General features: G+C 39.9%; 1 protein-coding gene across 1 annotated transcript; it reads left to right on the forward strand.

Moving 5' to 3' along the window:
- The first annotated feature begins 14453 nt into the window (after nt 1-14453).
- On the forward strand, nt 14454-15413 carry LOC101985740 (olfactory receptor 13F1). The gene has a single exon (XM_005362184.1). The coding sequence runs from the start codon at nt 14454-14456 to the stop codon at nt 15411-15413; it is 960 nt and encodes a 319-aa protein (XP_005362241.1).
- Nucleotides 15414-16273: the final 860 nt, after the last annotated feature.

Consider the following 16273-nt stretch of genomic DNA (forward strand, 5'->3'; position numbering starts at 1 on the left):
TTTCTAGACTAGGATGGAGGGGGGAGGACTTTGGACTTTCCACAGGGCAGGGAACCCTGACTGCTCTTCAGACTTGAGAGGGAGAGGGAGAGGAGTGGGAGGAGGGCGGGAGGAGTGGGAGGCTGGGAGGAGGCTGAAATTTATTTTTTTCTCAATAAAAAAAAAATAAAGCCTGGGCAAACTGAGGCATGAAGGAAAGATGCATCGGTGATTGAGCCCAGATTTACAAGAGGCCTTCTCAGAGGGATTAAACTTGCTGAGATATATGGTATTAAAATACAGCTTGCAGCCCGCTTGCAATGTCAAAAGCCTATTTCTGAGAAACTTTGAATGTTTACAGCCACATGCCAGTCAACCCATGTTTAAGCTATACAGAAAGAGCACCATGTCTGAGAAGCAGACACACGAGAGATCCACACAGGACCCGAGAACCTCTCTCGGGACCTGTTTAGGAATCAGAATCCGGCCCTTGGCTTTTTAGTCACATAAACTTGAGCATAGTGTAACAAGAGTTAACTGGTCCTTTAGAAACTTATTAACAGGAACAGAATTCTCAAGAGACAGAGGACAGCGCAGACAGTAATGGATTTGTGAATCCACTGTGGAAGAGTAAAGCACATACAGCTGGCCTGGTGCCTTCTTACCCCTGTGTTAGAAGCCAGGTGAAGGGTGGTTTGAAAAAAAATGTATCATCAGAAGATGATTCAGAAGCAAAGAGCCAGAGCAAAGAAATAGTAGAACACGTTTTAGCAACATTCCAGCAAAGACCCAGCAAACTAATAGTCTCTCCAGGTGCCTCCAACCTGCGCGTTTTCTGATGGTCAGGGCTGTGCCCGTTAGATAAAGTGTCTCTATCTGGTATGAAATTTCTCTTCTTTCTAGACTCAAACAGATAAGACTGCTCTTTCGTCAATCCAAATGTGCACACTGAAGATAACTCAGTAAACGCTCCCTCTAGTTAGAGTCAGGTCCTTTTAGGGATTTGTGGCCACTGCTCCTAGCTCAGTCGTTTATCTTGATACTAGTTTGAAAGCTATGTAGTTATGTCGGTAGATGATTGAGGTCTTGGATACTGGATGTTATGTCTGATGAGCTGTCCTCCAGGGGGAGGACTTTATCTAGCTATGAGCATTGAAGGCGGCACCTTATCACGACTCCTATGGGAATGACAGCCCAGTGCTCACTGGTCCAATGGGATACATAAAGTGTCCCCCTTTTACGTGGCACAAAGGCTAGCAAGTCTGGCTGCAGCCAACCTCACAGTAAATGCTGCGGTCGCTTCTCAAGGGCATGTGTTGCTATGGGTCACCTCTTCACCTGAAGTATTATAGAAATATTCAAATGTGCTGCAGCAAGTTAAACATGTCCACACCTGTCAAACCACTTAAGTAATAATGAGAGTCTATGACCTTAGGACAAACATGATGTCAATTTCAAAGACCTTATGCTATAATTAACATCTCATAAATAAAGTCTCTTTGAAATGACCCTTCCTAAAGCCGTTAAACTAGTTGCCCATATGCCCTAGCTGAATTATTCACGGCACTAAGTTTATGGAATCAAAGAATTTTAAAGACTAGAATTTATTTCATCTTTGTTACAGTGAGAAAGATTACATTTCTAATAAAATCTTAATTAAAAAATGTTGTCTCCATTAATAGGTGAAGATATGCAATATTGTATCAAAATGACTGTTTTTGGGATTATGAATCAGGTCAAAAGAGAAGTTTCAAGTCTAGACAGTCCAGACAGAAAGCACCTGGATAATGTTAAATGAGAATTTTATACATGTCATTTTGGTACATTAGGTACACGTTTTTTATTGGGAAAATTTGTCATGGATTTTGATCTGAGATTACCTTTTGGACATTTTCTTTTCAGTTTCAAATTAGTAAATGGCTATTGATCACTGTGCAAGGCAACTGAATACATTTTTCTGTGTCAGGTAAACGACCAGTAAATCAAGATTGAAGACATTGTAGTATATGATGTGTAATTTTTCTGGTTTTATTGATTTAGAGATTTCTAAATTTTAATTCGATTCTATCTTGAAGACCATGCTTCCATTGTTTTCAATTTTTAAATCACGAGACTGGAGTCTCTTGTGACACTCCTGAAAATTATTTATCAAATAAATTGTTGGCCCTTTAATAAGTTCCTGATAGCCCTCGAATCCCCAAACTACTGGGTTAACTCTTTCGTTCTATTTGGTTGCAGCCAGTTGACACATCTTTATAGGGCACTAATATTGGGCAGAGTGTTGGGAGCCCAGTGTGAGCGGAAAGAAATGAGAGGCTGTCTGTCTCTACAGGATCCCGCAGAGGCTTTGCCTGTAGCACACCTTGTACCCATCTCACTTTGGCCATGTCCTGCCACAAGTCCTCCCATCAGCATTGTAAGGGATACGTGGGTCTTTTTGGCAGCTCTTCCCCAGCTCTTTGCATGGTTCACTGACATCAGTCCTTTTCACGTCTATTCCATTAGGGAAGAACCTGAAGGACACAATTTCCCTTCCAAAGAGTCGTTAACCTAGCATACAAATTAGGGAAGTCTTTTCTGCAGAAACAGAACTCCCTTTTCTTATCAAATTATAAAGAGAAACAGATTGTTCCACATGCTGAAAAAGCTGTTGAATAAGAGAAAAAAAAAACCAGAGTTTTAAGCCCAAATGTACTGACAGAAGAGTTACATGTTCCAACATGTTTGTTTTGCAATGATGCTGATGAACGGAAGGACTAATGAGCTCACGGAGCTTCATGGAGGACATTCAGGAGTTGCTCTTTTGAGGGATAGAGGACATTTACAGTAACAAACATACTCAGGAAGTGTGCTCAGACTGACCAGGTTTTCTGCCTATATGCACATGTTTGACCCATATATGTGGCTAGAACAGTAGCCAGTGAGGTTTGAAAAAGAGAGGCAATGACAAGGACACACAGGAACCATCAAAAGACTGATGTGGTGTCCCCAGGAACCACCGGCAGGATGACTGGTACTCACCCCGAAGGCTGACCCTGGTCTCAGTGGACATTCAGGCTTGTGAGATACATGTGTGCGCATCTAAGTTGTTGAACGAGATCCACTTAATGGGCATCAGAGCTACTTCTCCTAAAGACATAAGACATGATTGCCAACTCAGGATCCTCTGTCCAAGACAACAGAGTTCATACACTTCATTCTGTATGGCACTGTAGTTATTAACAAATGCAGCATTTTACACGTGTGTGTAATGTAAAGAACACCTGTCGTGAAAGTAAGCATACCAGAAGATGGAGGTCAGGCCATGCCGCACTGCAAGGGCAGGTGGTACTTGTTCTCACTCTGGCAGAACCACCTGTCAACACCCTCCTTTGAGCGAGTGGCTAGTGCAGCCACTATCAGTCACATTAGCGCCTGGAAGGAAAAAAAGGGAGGAAAGAAAGGAGGGAGGGAGGGAGGGAGGGAAAGAGGGCAGGAGGGACGCAGGAAGAAAAGGAAGGAAAGCAAATCATCCTCATTTACCAAGAGAACTTAGAATACTTATTAGAAAGCGCGCCCATTCATTATTTCAAACACCTCTGCATTGTTCCTGTTGTCACAAAAAAAAATACTGATAAATTATAAACCTTACCTCTTTCCTACTCACATGCCTCTCTAATTTTCTAGAAATTTAGTATTTTCCAAATATGGACCAGTTGTAAACTTGACATCATTGTGTGGAAAAAGGAGGAAAGAATGAAAGAAAGCCAGGAGGGAATGTTTATAATATTTAGTTTAAAGATTTAATTATAGACTTCATATATTGATATAGATTGCCCATGTTCACCACTCAAGCAATCTGCCCACCTCCTTTGGTTAAAAAGAAGTAAAGGGAATCAACTAGGTCGTATTTATGTTCCTCTCTCGGGTGACAGCATTAATGCCTTCAGCTTGGGCTGAATCGTGCCTCTAAAGATTGCTGTTCTGATGCTGTAATCCTCAGTACCTCAGTCTGAGACATCATTGCGAAATCGGAGCATTACAGATGTAATGAATTAGAAGGAAGTCATACCAGATGCCTGCAGTTGCCTGATGCAATACGACAGGTGTCCTTAGGAAAGAGAAGCTGTACCCAGAAATGCACACGGGGAGGGAGGAGCGGGTGGAGGGCCACATAAAGATGAAGGCAGAAACTGGTACTGAAAACTCCCTCGACGCATCAGCTGTCTAAAAACATCCTCAAACTACCAGAAACCAAGGTGGAGCCACAGAGCAGGGTCCACAGTGCTCCGAGGGAGCCAACCCTTGGAAGAATCTCCAAAACTGTGAGACAATATACATTTCTGTTGTGCGAGTCACCAAGTTTGGGGCACTTTGCTACGTTAGACCCAGAAAAACCAAGACACTTTCTTGGAAGTCATTGCCTGGAAACAATAGTGTCCTTGCTGTCAGAGAAGCCCCACCCCCTCCCACTCCTCACGGAGAGCCTGGCACTGGGACAGGCTTGAGCTCAGATTTGAGAAGCATTGACTGTGAACACAGCTCTGCGTCAGCTCTTGCGATGTCACGGTCACACGAAGAAGAATCAGGCTTACCCTTGCTGCTTCTCACAGAGCGTTCCTGTACTTATCCTGAACAATGGCCTGGCAAGGCAAAAACCTATGAAACAATAATGTAAGAGACACCTACAGGCATAAAGACAGGGATAAACCTTCCTTCTACTGTCCGTACCCTCCACCTCAACGTTATACAAATATTTCTTAGCATTTAATCTTTGATATGGCGCTACCAACCCACCTCAATAGTTTACTTTGTTTTAATATAATTTGAGTAAAGATACACGCAACCACCTTTTCTGTTTGTAAAAATAAAAAAACAGTAGGCACGGTCTCAGACAAGTTAGTATTTTCTGCCATCTAGTGGCGAGAGGCGGGCACAACATCATAGAGCTAAAATAGTAAAGTCTTCCTCCTGCTCACCTTCGACTTATTTAAAGAATGCTTAACTAGCAAAAAATAAATAAATAAATAAACAGCAGAAAAATGTCTGAAAAAAATCATGCTATCCACCTACAATATAACAACAATTTTAAAGAATCCATGAAATAGTTAAAATTCTAATTATCAATATTTAATAGTGTAGAGCTGTATTTGTAGAACAAATCTCCATGTGGTCACTGCTGAACTCCAGTTATGGTAATTCCAGGATGACCAATACACCTGATCTGCAGAGGAGGCACCCCTGTAACCTAAACTGTCTACGTGGGTTCATTCTACCTTTTCGGTTTATATTCTCAACTTTTGGTTCCTCTTTTCACTTAAAGACCCACTTCCCCATCCATTAAAATCCAACACAGTTTGGATCTCTTTTTCCATGGTTTATAAACACTTTGGTTTTGCCTCATATTCCTGGTTCTAGATTATACCTCTTTATGTTTTATTTGTTTGGGCTCCAGTTAATTGACTTTGTTTCTTAGAAGCTACCGTATATAGAGAGAGAAAGGAAGAAAAAGAAAGAAAGGAAGGAAAGAAGGAAGGAAGGAAGGAAGGAAGGAAGGAAGGAAGGAAGGAAGGAAGGAAGGAAGCTCACTATTGGTGACCATGTTAATTCACATGGCCTGAAACTTTGTTATATCCAAAGTGCTGCCCTCTCCAAGGCCCTGGGTAGGTGCCAAAGAAAAAGAAAAAGAAAAAACAAAACATGAAATACTTCTGTGCCAAGTTGAGCACAGCATCCTGTACAAACTTAGCTTTGTATAGCAGAGTTCATTTATTGAAGTCCTGGATACAATGCCCAGCATGTAACCGCTTCTAAAGACCCTTGAAGAGACTATTAAGTCAAAATAAGATGTTTGAGGGGTCCTTATGTCCCCATAAGGAAAGGAAGGGAGAGAGAAAGATGGACAGCAACCAGCTTGTGAACATACCCAAAGGAGAGCTGTCTGTAAACAAAGACACCAAATCTGATGGCATTAGTCTTGAAATTTTTGCTTCAAGAAAGTGAAGAAAAAAAAGTTCCTAAAATTCCAGCTTTTCTGCGCTGGGGCATTTTGTTATGAGAGCCCTGGCACACTAACACACTCCTCTGCGCAACAACCCTAACCTTCTCCAACACGTTTTTGGCTCCGGAATGTGTGGCTAACTCCATAGTGCCTTCAGCTTTATTAATAGTCTTACTTACTTCTTGGAAAAGAAAGTTGTCTTTCCGTTAATCCTGACTCATCTTTGGGGAAGCGGAATGATTATTCAACCAGATTGTTGTTAATCCAGGAATGAACAGCTGTTTTCTTTGTAAGAATTCAATGAATTATTAAATAAATTCTCCCCCCCCCCATATTGATCACAATTGCACTATGATCTAACCAGGCATGCGACCTTCCTGTGCTCACTCAAGCGGCTTTTCATCCTATGCCCTTTGCAAATACATCTTTGGCAAAGTTTCTAAGAACTTCCACAGCAAGTCAAAAGTAGCCACTAATTCAGTACCCGCCAGGACACATTATTGTCGTGGTTGAGAGATAATTTTAATATTTGCAAATCTTCTCAAGTTATGCTCAACTGTGTTTCTCTCGCTACTGACACTGAGTTCTATTGAGCAGTGAACAGCAGATGACGGTATAACCCAAGAAATACATGAAAATCTCTCAGGACTCAGACTCTGGTTGCTTTGAAAGTTTCAATTTCAGCTTTCTGCCATTTCCTTGTCCTCTCTCTTAATCGCAGCAAAGTGATTTATTAGAAATTCAAGCTATATCGATGGTGATTGCTTTTCTGCTGGCTAAATCCTGTTTAGACCCCAAACAGTAGCACAAAGCTGTTCAATCCACTAGACTATCCTGCCTGCTAACTCCAGCCTTACCACTGGCCATCCAGCCTTCCAGATCCGCTTGTCTTTTCCTAAAAGCAAAATGATATTTTTTTCCAAGTCAGGTTTGAATGAATGTTAATCTCCTTGCCTAGAAGATCTTTATTTCTGGGACTCACAGGTCTGCTGTGGTCGCAGGTCTTTAGTAATGCCTGTTTTAATTCCTTTGCAGACCACAGCCAGGGTCCCTCCCCTCCCCCACAGCTCACAAGAGCTTCCACCACTGCATTGCATTGCTTGCTTAGACTGAGAAGTTACTAAAGGAGGGGCTTATGGATTTATCATCTTCTCATCTCACATAGCACATATCGTGCTATAATTAACACAATAATTTAAAACCAGTGCCTGTTAAGAAATGATTTATTCAAGATTTGGAAGGGACTCTGTCTTTATTTGTTTGTTTCCTTGGTGTTTTGTTGTTGTTTCTCTTTCCTTATTTGGGGAGCAGAGGGCAATGGAGTGGAAGCATGTGGTGTGTGGTTCTGCAATGCCTAGGTTATGTAAACAAAAGGAGACCTTTGACTTGATAGCCTCCATGAGCCTCCCTGGCCTGCACTGCGGTTCCCATGAGTGTGGTCCTAGGACAAGCATTGGTGCTTCTATACCATCTACTTCTTCAATGTCGTCCCTCTCAAGGGGAAAATAAACTAACCCTGTGCTCGGCATCTGTCACTCTTCAGCTTATAAAGCCACACCATCGACAGGCTGCAAGCAGCAACAGAGCACTGTGAGAAAAATCTCAGCTCATTCAACTTTACAGACAATTAATTGGTAGTGTCTCCTCCCAAACTTTCTATTAACCCCAATCTCTCAAATACACACACAGAAGGTTCTACTGCAGACAAGCTGGGCTTTCTCTGAAGTCTCAGTGCAGGAGCAAATCCATGTCTTGACTTTTTCTCATCACAACAGATCAGCAGATTTAACCTTTCTGGTTCTTTGGATTTGCCACCTGGATCATGCCTCAGATGCTCATTACCGATCTGCTCGTCCAACTCAATTTCAACACTAAATCATTTTCTATTTTTTTTTATAATGATAGAAGAACGGCTCAGCTGTTAAAGGTTAGGCGGTTAAGCGCACAACCAAAAATTACTTATTATATAAACATAGAATTACTACCGCTTAATATAGTAGCCCTTTGATTTTCATCTTTCAGAGATTGTACCTTAGCAGTAACATACATGTGCATGTCTGGTTGGTAGAGATAATAAAACAAGAGATGTTTGTATGGTTGCATGTATGATTAAATATAAAAACAGAATTTTATACTTTATATAAGTACATATATGAAGTTGTGATTTCAGTGTTCTATACAACTTTTGAGAAAAAAAAATTACTGCAGAGCTTTGAAGACACTTGTGTAACTGAACATCAGAGTTCAGAGATGTTATGTCTGAAAAATATGTCAAAAATGACTAACTTTAGTCTCTTCTGTGTTAGTCAGGGCTTTTTCCCGCTGTGATAAATAAATACCTGAGATAAACAATCTTAAAGGATAAATTCTTTATTTTGGCCTACTGCTTTGAAGTTTCAGTCCAGGGTTGACTAGATGAACTGCTTTGGGCCCGAGGCAAGGCAGAATATGATGTTCTGAGGATGTTTGTCACCTCAGGGTGCCAGGAGGCAGAGACACCTGTGCTTGTGGGCTTCCTTCTTCCCTTTTCTTGTGTCTGAGCTCCCAGCTATTGTGTTCCACGGCCCACATTTCAGGCAAAAATCCCCCCGTCTTAGTTAAAGCTCTGCAAATGCCCTCCAGATGCATTCAGCAGTGTACATTACATAATTCTTGTCTCCCAACCCAGTGATTGTGGGTAGTTGGAGTCTTGGCCCGGTATGTCAGGGTTCTTGGTATCTGAGTCAAGAATGAAATAAAGCATACAGACTGTAAGGTAACAGGGATGCTTTATTGAACATGAAGATTAGAAAGGAGCACACTGTCCGGACTGACAGCGGGCCACATGTGCCAGAATAGATTACTGTTTGAGGTGTCGTTTTTCAGGGCCTCAAGAGGAAGAAAAGTTTGGTTGCTAAGGGGCATAGTGTGGGCAGTTCTTTGCTTTGATTGACAGATTAACAGATTGCACAGAAACATTTTTTTATACTAGCATGTCCTTTCCCATAATGCATCTTATTTGAATTGTATGTTTGTAATTAGGCATAGGCACATGGAAGGGGTTCTCCTTAAAACTTCACTTAGTTTGAAGTGGACACAAAACCAATGCATGTACTCAAAACCAGTCTAGGTCAGACTGGCCCCTTGCCATTTGTTACAGGGTGAAGTTCTAGGGTGTATCTGAATACATACAGGACATTATCAAGGGAGTCAGTATGGGGAGTCTTTATTTTCATGGTTTAAAGCAAGCATTCATTCAGTCCTTGCAAGGAGTAGGTCTAGGTCTTAGGTTGCTAACAGGTTGCTAGGTACATTGTTTATAGAAGGGTGTGTGCCTGACCTAAGCTAAGTGAAATCCTGGCTTGCTAAACTATTCTTTTAGCTTGCTCGTATCACCAAGATCAGCCATCACATCTTCCGACCATTACTAATATAAAACGAGGTTAGCTACAGGGATACACCAAAGGTACCACAATGGTGTAAAGTCAGTTGAATGATCTAAGATAAAGAACAATTAAAGATTGCTTAATTGTATAACATTATTTCTCCATTTCTGTGTAACATTGTACTGGGGTTATGTCTGACATGATAAGGCAAGAGAAACACTGAAAAGCTAGAAATAAAAGGAAAGACAGAAACTGTTATTATTCAAAGGCAACGGGATTGTAGATGCAAACAAGTAGGAAAAAAAATCCCAAGGAATGCACACAGTTGCTATTAAAAGTAAAAAAATAATTACCCAACTATCAATATTGTCAGATTACATGATATAGCTATATTTCTATTAACCAACAACAAATAACTGGGAAATAGTTCATCTTAAATACTACCCATAATAGAATTAAAATAAAATGGCTTATAGAAATTGGCAGAAAAAGACAAGGCTTATATACTGTAAGCCCCTAACTAGTTCAGACAGAGTTTAAAGGGGAGCTATGAAAATGAGAGGTGCAGTTTTATGGATTAGAAGACTTGACCTTACTCAGAAGTGAATCCTCCTCATCTGAACTACAGAGTAATGTCATTCAAACATGGTGACACCTACCTCTAACTCCAGTACTGGACAGACTGACGAGAAAACCACCAATTTAAAACCAATGAATTTAAAACATAATGAATTTAAGGACAGATGACGTGAAGGAACTCTGTTTAAAAATAAAGAAAAACAGGCAGAGAGTTTGAAGAACTAACAGGCTCATTCTCAAACTAGAGTGGAGTCAAGAATGACCTAGGGTAAGAAGAGTAAGGTTTAAATAATTTCCACCACCTCACTATAAAACACAGCATAATCCAATAATCCAGGCACCATTTCACCAGTAAAAATAAAGACAGTTTTTAAATGGAAAAGAACACAGGCGTGAAGAAAGGATCTCACACACATGTGCTTAATTGGTCTTTGTACCAAGCCTGTTTCTTTTGGGGTCACCAGCCAGCTCCCAAAGCATAATTCAGAGACTGGTTGTTAGTTAGTTTCAAATATTCGACCTAGTTTAGGTACATTTTTGGCTAGCTCTTTTAACTTAAATTAACATGTTTCTCTTTATATGCCTTTTTCCTCAGGGCTTTTTTTACCTTACTTTCTGTATATCTTGTTTTCAGTGGTACTTGTCTGCTGGCTGGAGGCTGCCTGGCTGACCCCGGGTGTGTCCCTCATTCTCTCTCTTCTCTTCTTCTCTCATTCTTCTCTTCAGAACCTGGATTTCTCCTACTTATTCTTTCTGCCAGCCAGTCTTGTCTATCCCTCTTCTGCCTAGCTAGTAGTTGTTCAACTTTTTATTAGACTAATCAGGTGCCTCAGGAAGGCAAGGTGAAACAAATGCAACACATCTTTACATAATTAAACGATGCAGCAAGACAAAAGTAACACACCTTTCCACAGTAATATTCTCCAGCATAAGCTAGTGTAACACCTCTTTGCCCAGTTAAAATAATATTCCACAGCAGGTTTTCAATGAGCAGTGAAAATGGTTTAATGGGGACAGGATCTTGTTTTCCCAGCAGCTGGTGTAATAACTGCACATCTGTCTTGTACAACAGACACAACCCCAATTCGAAAAGCCTGAATTGTTAGATAGAACTTCCTTCAGAACCTTCAGACTGCTCTTTTCAACTTAGTAAAATCAAAGATTTGTTACACAGATGGATTTGTTGCTTTTGATTTTCTGACTAAGCGCCTGATATAAACCATCGAAAGGAGGAAATTGGATATTTTGGCTCACAGTTTCCAAGGATTCAATCTAGATAGTTTCATATGAGGCAGAAAAACATGTGATAAAAGAGAAATGTTTGCTTCACAGTGATAAGGAAAAAGAGAAGTGGTGATCAGAAAAAAAGAGAAGGGGTGATCAGGGGCAAGGTACCTCTAATAGTCTACCTCTAAGTAACCCATGTTCTCCAGCCAGGGTGAATCTCCTAAAAACTATCTGGAGAAGTTCCTAGAACACGAAGAGTACCTTCTAGCACTGTAAATGCTAGTTGGTAGGGGTGAAGGTTAAGGTTGGTTTGACTGATATCTCTGTGCTTGATGACATAAGGAAGTATTGTCTTCAGCAATAGGTCCCAATTCTCAGGTTGTGGAGATCAGCCAATAGTCTTGCAATAGCCCCATACACTCTTTTTAAATCATATTTACTCCTACTTCTTATCCTTAATTTCTGCTTGATCTACCCCTATTCTTTATCCCCCATCATCATGTCAAACAAAGAAGTTCCCAGAACTTCTCAAGATAGCACTGACAGTGGTGGGCCAAGTTCACAATATGAGATCAATTCAGAGGGACACTTCATACTCAGATTATGATATGCTTCCCACAGTCCCAAAAGGCACAGTGACTAAAAGCTTGATCCTCTGAAGGTATCTTTAAATGTGTATCCCCCAATATGTTGACCACTCTTCACTGGATGACCCCACATGCATGATCTTATGGGCAGCACAAACTGTATGTATGTATGACATGATGTTGAGAGATAAGGTGTGGAGGTGGATCAGGCAGAAGCTAAGAATGAGAAGTAGAGGTAAATATGATTTATGAGAAGGAGAAGCAGACAGGGCTCTCACCCCTACACTAAGAAGCCATTTTCAAGTGCTACCCACTGGCAAAGGAAAAATAAGTTTTCTCTAATAGAGTGTCCCTAGGTATATCAGCCACACTCCAGGTAAGGCCCATGCCCAGAAGTAGTTGGCCAACACAAAACAAACTCCATGGACTTTGTTTGTTTGTTTGCTTGTGGGTTTTGTTTCATTTGGATATTTTTGTCTTATTAGTTTTCTGTTTATTTGTTTTGATTTTTGCTTTGTTTTATGATTTCCTGAGAGAAAATGAGAATATAAAGTTGGGTAGGTAGGGATATAGGGAATATCCAGGGGATGTTTGAGGAGGGGAAAATAAAGAAACAGGAAAAATACAATCTTTTGTATTAAATTCTCAAAGAATTAGTAAGCCATATTCAGAAAAGAGGAGAATAAGGAATCAAGATTCACATCTAGTTTATAGAATAGAGAAAAGTTTAACATTGAAGTACATACTATACATGGGGTACTATGTTGGTTACTTTACAGAGTGTCTCTTACCTCCCAGCAGCCCTAAGAAATACTGACACTTTGTTTTTACAACTGAACTGAAGTCGGTGAGACTCACCAGTTTGCTCCAGAGAATTGAACTAACATGTGGAAGTGGAAAGTGTTCACTGCTTGAAAGCCTCAGGCCTTCCTGTGGACAAGGCAACCCTACAGTGAAGGCGAATTTAATTAATCCAGGCCAGTGGGTACAAGAAGACAATTTTAATATAAAAGCACACTCACACACCCGGAGTTCAGCGATCCACCGTAAACCAGAAAACAGGAAGGGCTCCAGTCTCGCGTTCCAATTCATTAGTAAAAACATTCGCCCGAGGCTGTCCCGCCCCAAAAGGCGGGGTCTCTCTACACTACAGCTAAAGCTGTCAGTCACGCACATGATCTCAGGCCCTTGAAGGTTAGGTACCTATATGAGTGAGTACATAGTAGGCCCCAAAGGACACATTTTATTTGCAAATACCAGTAAGTAGACATAGGGGTTTTGGTTGAGGCATCTTGATTTTAGATAATGGTTCAAATACATAACTATATTTGTCTAAAAATGAAGAGGTGTTTGTTAAGTAGAATAAATTCAATAATGGCCATGAGTATAGCCTATTAAATAAGCATAGAGAATACAGTGTTAAAATTCAGGACCTCTCTTGAAAGCAGGCAAGTTTAAGCTGTTGTCATGAAGCTCAAAGAGCCTGCAATTAGCATTCTGAAGTCAAGATGCCTTTCTATGCAACAGCTAACTTCCCCACATAAAAAGCATTCCTTCATCACGTGTAATTTTGCTTTCCAAAAAGATTGTAAGTCTTCTCATTAAGTCATCAGCAGGAAGAGCAGTTACTCAGGCTTTTGATCACCCACCTTGGTGCTTCCATTTCTAATATAGCTTATCGCATACGTAATACAAAGATCTACTTCAAATTGAAGGAAAAAAATGAAAACATTATTTACCCTTCTTTATATCCATGTAGCTAGCCTGACTTACTTTATAACATTTGAAAAAGAGCAAAGTTTCTCAGCCATTCTAGAAGCAGTGACAGTAGGAACATGTTTACGTCTTGTTTGAATAACACCACAATTAGACCAGGCAAACTGCTGATGATAATTGGATCTATGGGACATCATCTCTGGGGCTTCAGCACTTGTAATATTGTACTGACAGATTTGCAACTTTAATTTGCTGCAGTATTTGGAAACTCTTCAAAAGCAACAAATATACTAAATTGCCTTCCAGATCGAGAGGCTGGTCCTTTGGAGAATGTTTCTGTAGCTCAGCCACAAGGACAACTGGAAACATTTGAAAGATGCAGACATTAGGTGTCCCCCAGTATGAGAATATCCTCCATCACTTTCTTAGGTTTGGAAAGGGAACTCTGGCTTGTTTTCCAACATTCAAAGTCTTCAATTAATTTCTTTTACATCTGCATAGATAGGTACATTATTTTACCTATTGGTTCTCCAAATCATTGTGAGTATATCTCTAGGAGTGACATAAGAAACCGTTAACATGGGAAATAAAGATTTTCCTATAGTAAGAATGTTTCTAAGCAAAGAGAAGAAAGTCAATCTCAGTAACTTAAAGGTAAATATGTATTTGTAGACCAACTACAAATGTAGTTTGGGGTGGGGGAAGAAAAATATTATTTACTTTGTTCTTCTCTCATGATGTTTACTTAATGAATTCTTATTCCTTTCCATCTTGACAGGAGAAAGGCTGGCTGCAAAAGCATCAAGTTCACCATTTATCTGTTGACTTCAGAGCTAAATTATATTAATGACAGATTGTTTAAACATTTACTGCTACAATAATATCCTCATTTAGAGAAGCACTTAAATACGAAGTACACGTTCATATAAAAGCAAACTGTCTGAAATTGTGAAGGAGGACCTTTTGCTTTATATATATGTAATTCATTAGTACATGTTTAAATGAACATACTATCATAAAATGGTCCAGGCAAATTGGACCTCTGTCACAGTATTTTTCTTCCTAGGATTTTCCCATTACCCCAAAGTTGAAGTCGTCATATTTGTCCTGTGTCTGCTGATGTACCTGACCACCTTGCTGGGAAATACTATTCTGATCTCCATCACCATCCTAGACTCTCGCCTACACACTCCCATGTACTTTTTCCTCAGTAACCTCTCTTTTCTGGACATCTGGTATACCTCTTCTGCTCTCATTCCAATGCTGGCAAACTTTATTTTGGGGAAAAACACCATCTCATTCTCAGGATGTGCTTCTCAGATGTATTTCTCTCTTGCCATGGGCTCCACCGAATGTGTGCTCCTCTCCATGATGGCCTATGACAGGTATGTGGCCATCTGCAATCCCCTAAGATATCCTATCATTATGAACAGGAGAGTCTGTGTGCAGATTGCAGGCAGTTCCTGGCTGACAGGATGCCTCACTGCCTTGGTGGAAACAGGACCTGTACTTCAGCTGTCTCTCTGTGGTAAAAGCATCATCAATCATTTTACCTGTGAAATTCTGGCCCTCTTGAAAATGGCTTGTGTGGACACATCCATGGTACAGTTAATCATGTTGGTGATCAGCATCCTTCTTCTCCCATTGCCGATGCTGCTTATTTGTGTCTCCTATGCGTTCATCCTCTCCAACATTTTGAGGATCAGCTCAGTGGATGGACGAAGCAAAGCCTTTTCAACATGTGCAGCCCACTTGACTGTAGTGGTTCTGTTCTATGGGACAGCTCTCTCCATGTACCTGAAGCCCTCAGCTGTAAACTCACAGGAAATAGATAAATTTATGGCTTTGATATACGCTGGATTAACACCGATGCTGAATCCTATTATCTATAGTTTACGGAACAAAGAAGTAAAAATGGCTGTGAAAAAATTGCTGATTAGAAATCCCTTTAATGCTATCTTGACTTCTGTCCTCAAATAAATATTGGAAAAGGCATGCTCATCTAGATAAAACTTCAACTTTATTGAGAAAACAGCATAATAACACAAGCCAAAGTTCTGGAAAACCTAATTTTCATTAGGAACCTTCCATTATGCTCTATACCAGTGATATATAATATATCAACCCTTTAATACAGTTCCTCATGTTATGGTGACCACCACCCATTAAGCTATTTTTGTTGCTACTTCATAACTACAGTTTCGCCACTATTATGAATCATAATGGAAATATCTATATTTTCCAATGATCTTAGACGACCCTTGCAAAAGAGCCATTCAACACCCAAAGTGTCTGGACTCATGGATTGAGAACTACCATCCTGTATCCTGATTTGCCTGGTAAAATGTTTCATGTCAATGATTCATTTATACAGAACTCTGTTTTCAAAAACAGTGGTTAGTATGAACTTAAAATAATAAAGCTACCTGTTCTTTTCTAGCTGACCTACTAAATGATCTCACTGTCCTGCTATGACATAACCACAAAACTAAGTAATGTAACAAGAATATAGAATTGTTAGTCCAGTGAATTTTTAAGTAATGTTTTCTCAATGATTTGTAATTATCTCTGCATTTAAAAATATTTTAAGTTAGTATTTACAAAGTTCAAGATATATATACATATATATGAATATATACACACATATGTGTTTCATAAAACCAAGTGAGCATCACTTTTTGTATTCTTCCTAGTCTCTAAAGCGTTAAAGTGTGAAAATTGTTTTGTTAGATTTGGTGTACCAAGTTTGAATGACTGCTTATTTAGGCTGCACATATTTCCATATGAATGAATCAATAAATATCTGTGACATACAAGAACACCATAATAGGATTTTGCAT

The sequence above is a fragment of the Microtus ochrogaster genome, linkage group LG5, assembly GCF_000317375.1.
Source record: "Microtus ochrogaster isolate Prairie Vole_2 linkage group LG5, MicOch1.0, whole genome shotgun sequence".
Classification (NCBI taxonomy): Eukaryota; Metazoa; Chordata; class Mammalia; order Rodentia; family Cricetidae; genus Microtus; species Microtus ochrogaster.

What these genes read in the sequence shown, in the direction of transcription:
- LOC101985740 (XM_005362184.1), top strand. Translation starts at nt 14,454, where the DNA reads ATGGTCCAGGCAAATTGGACCTCTGTCACAGTATTTTTCTTCCTAGGA.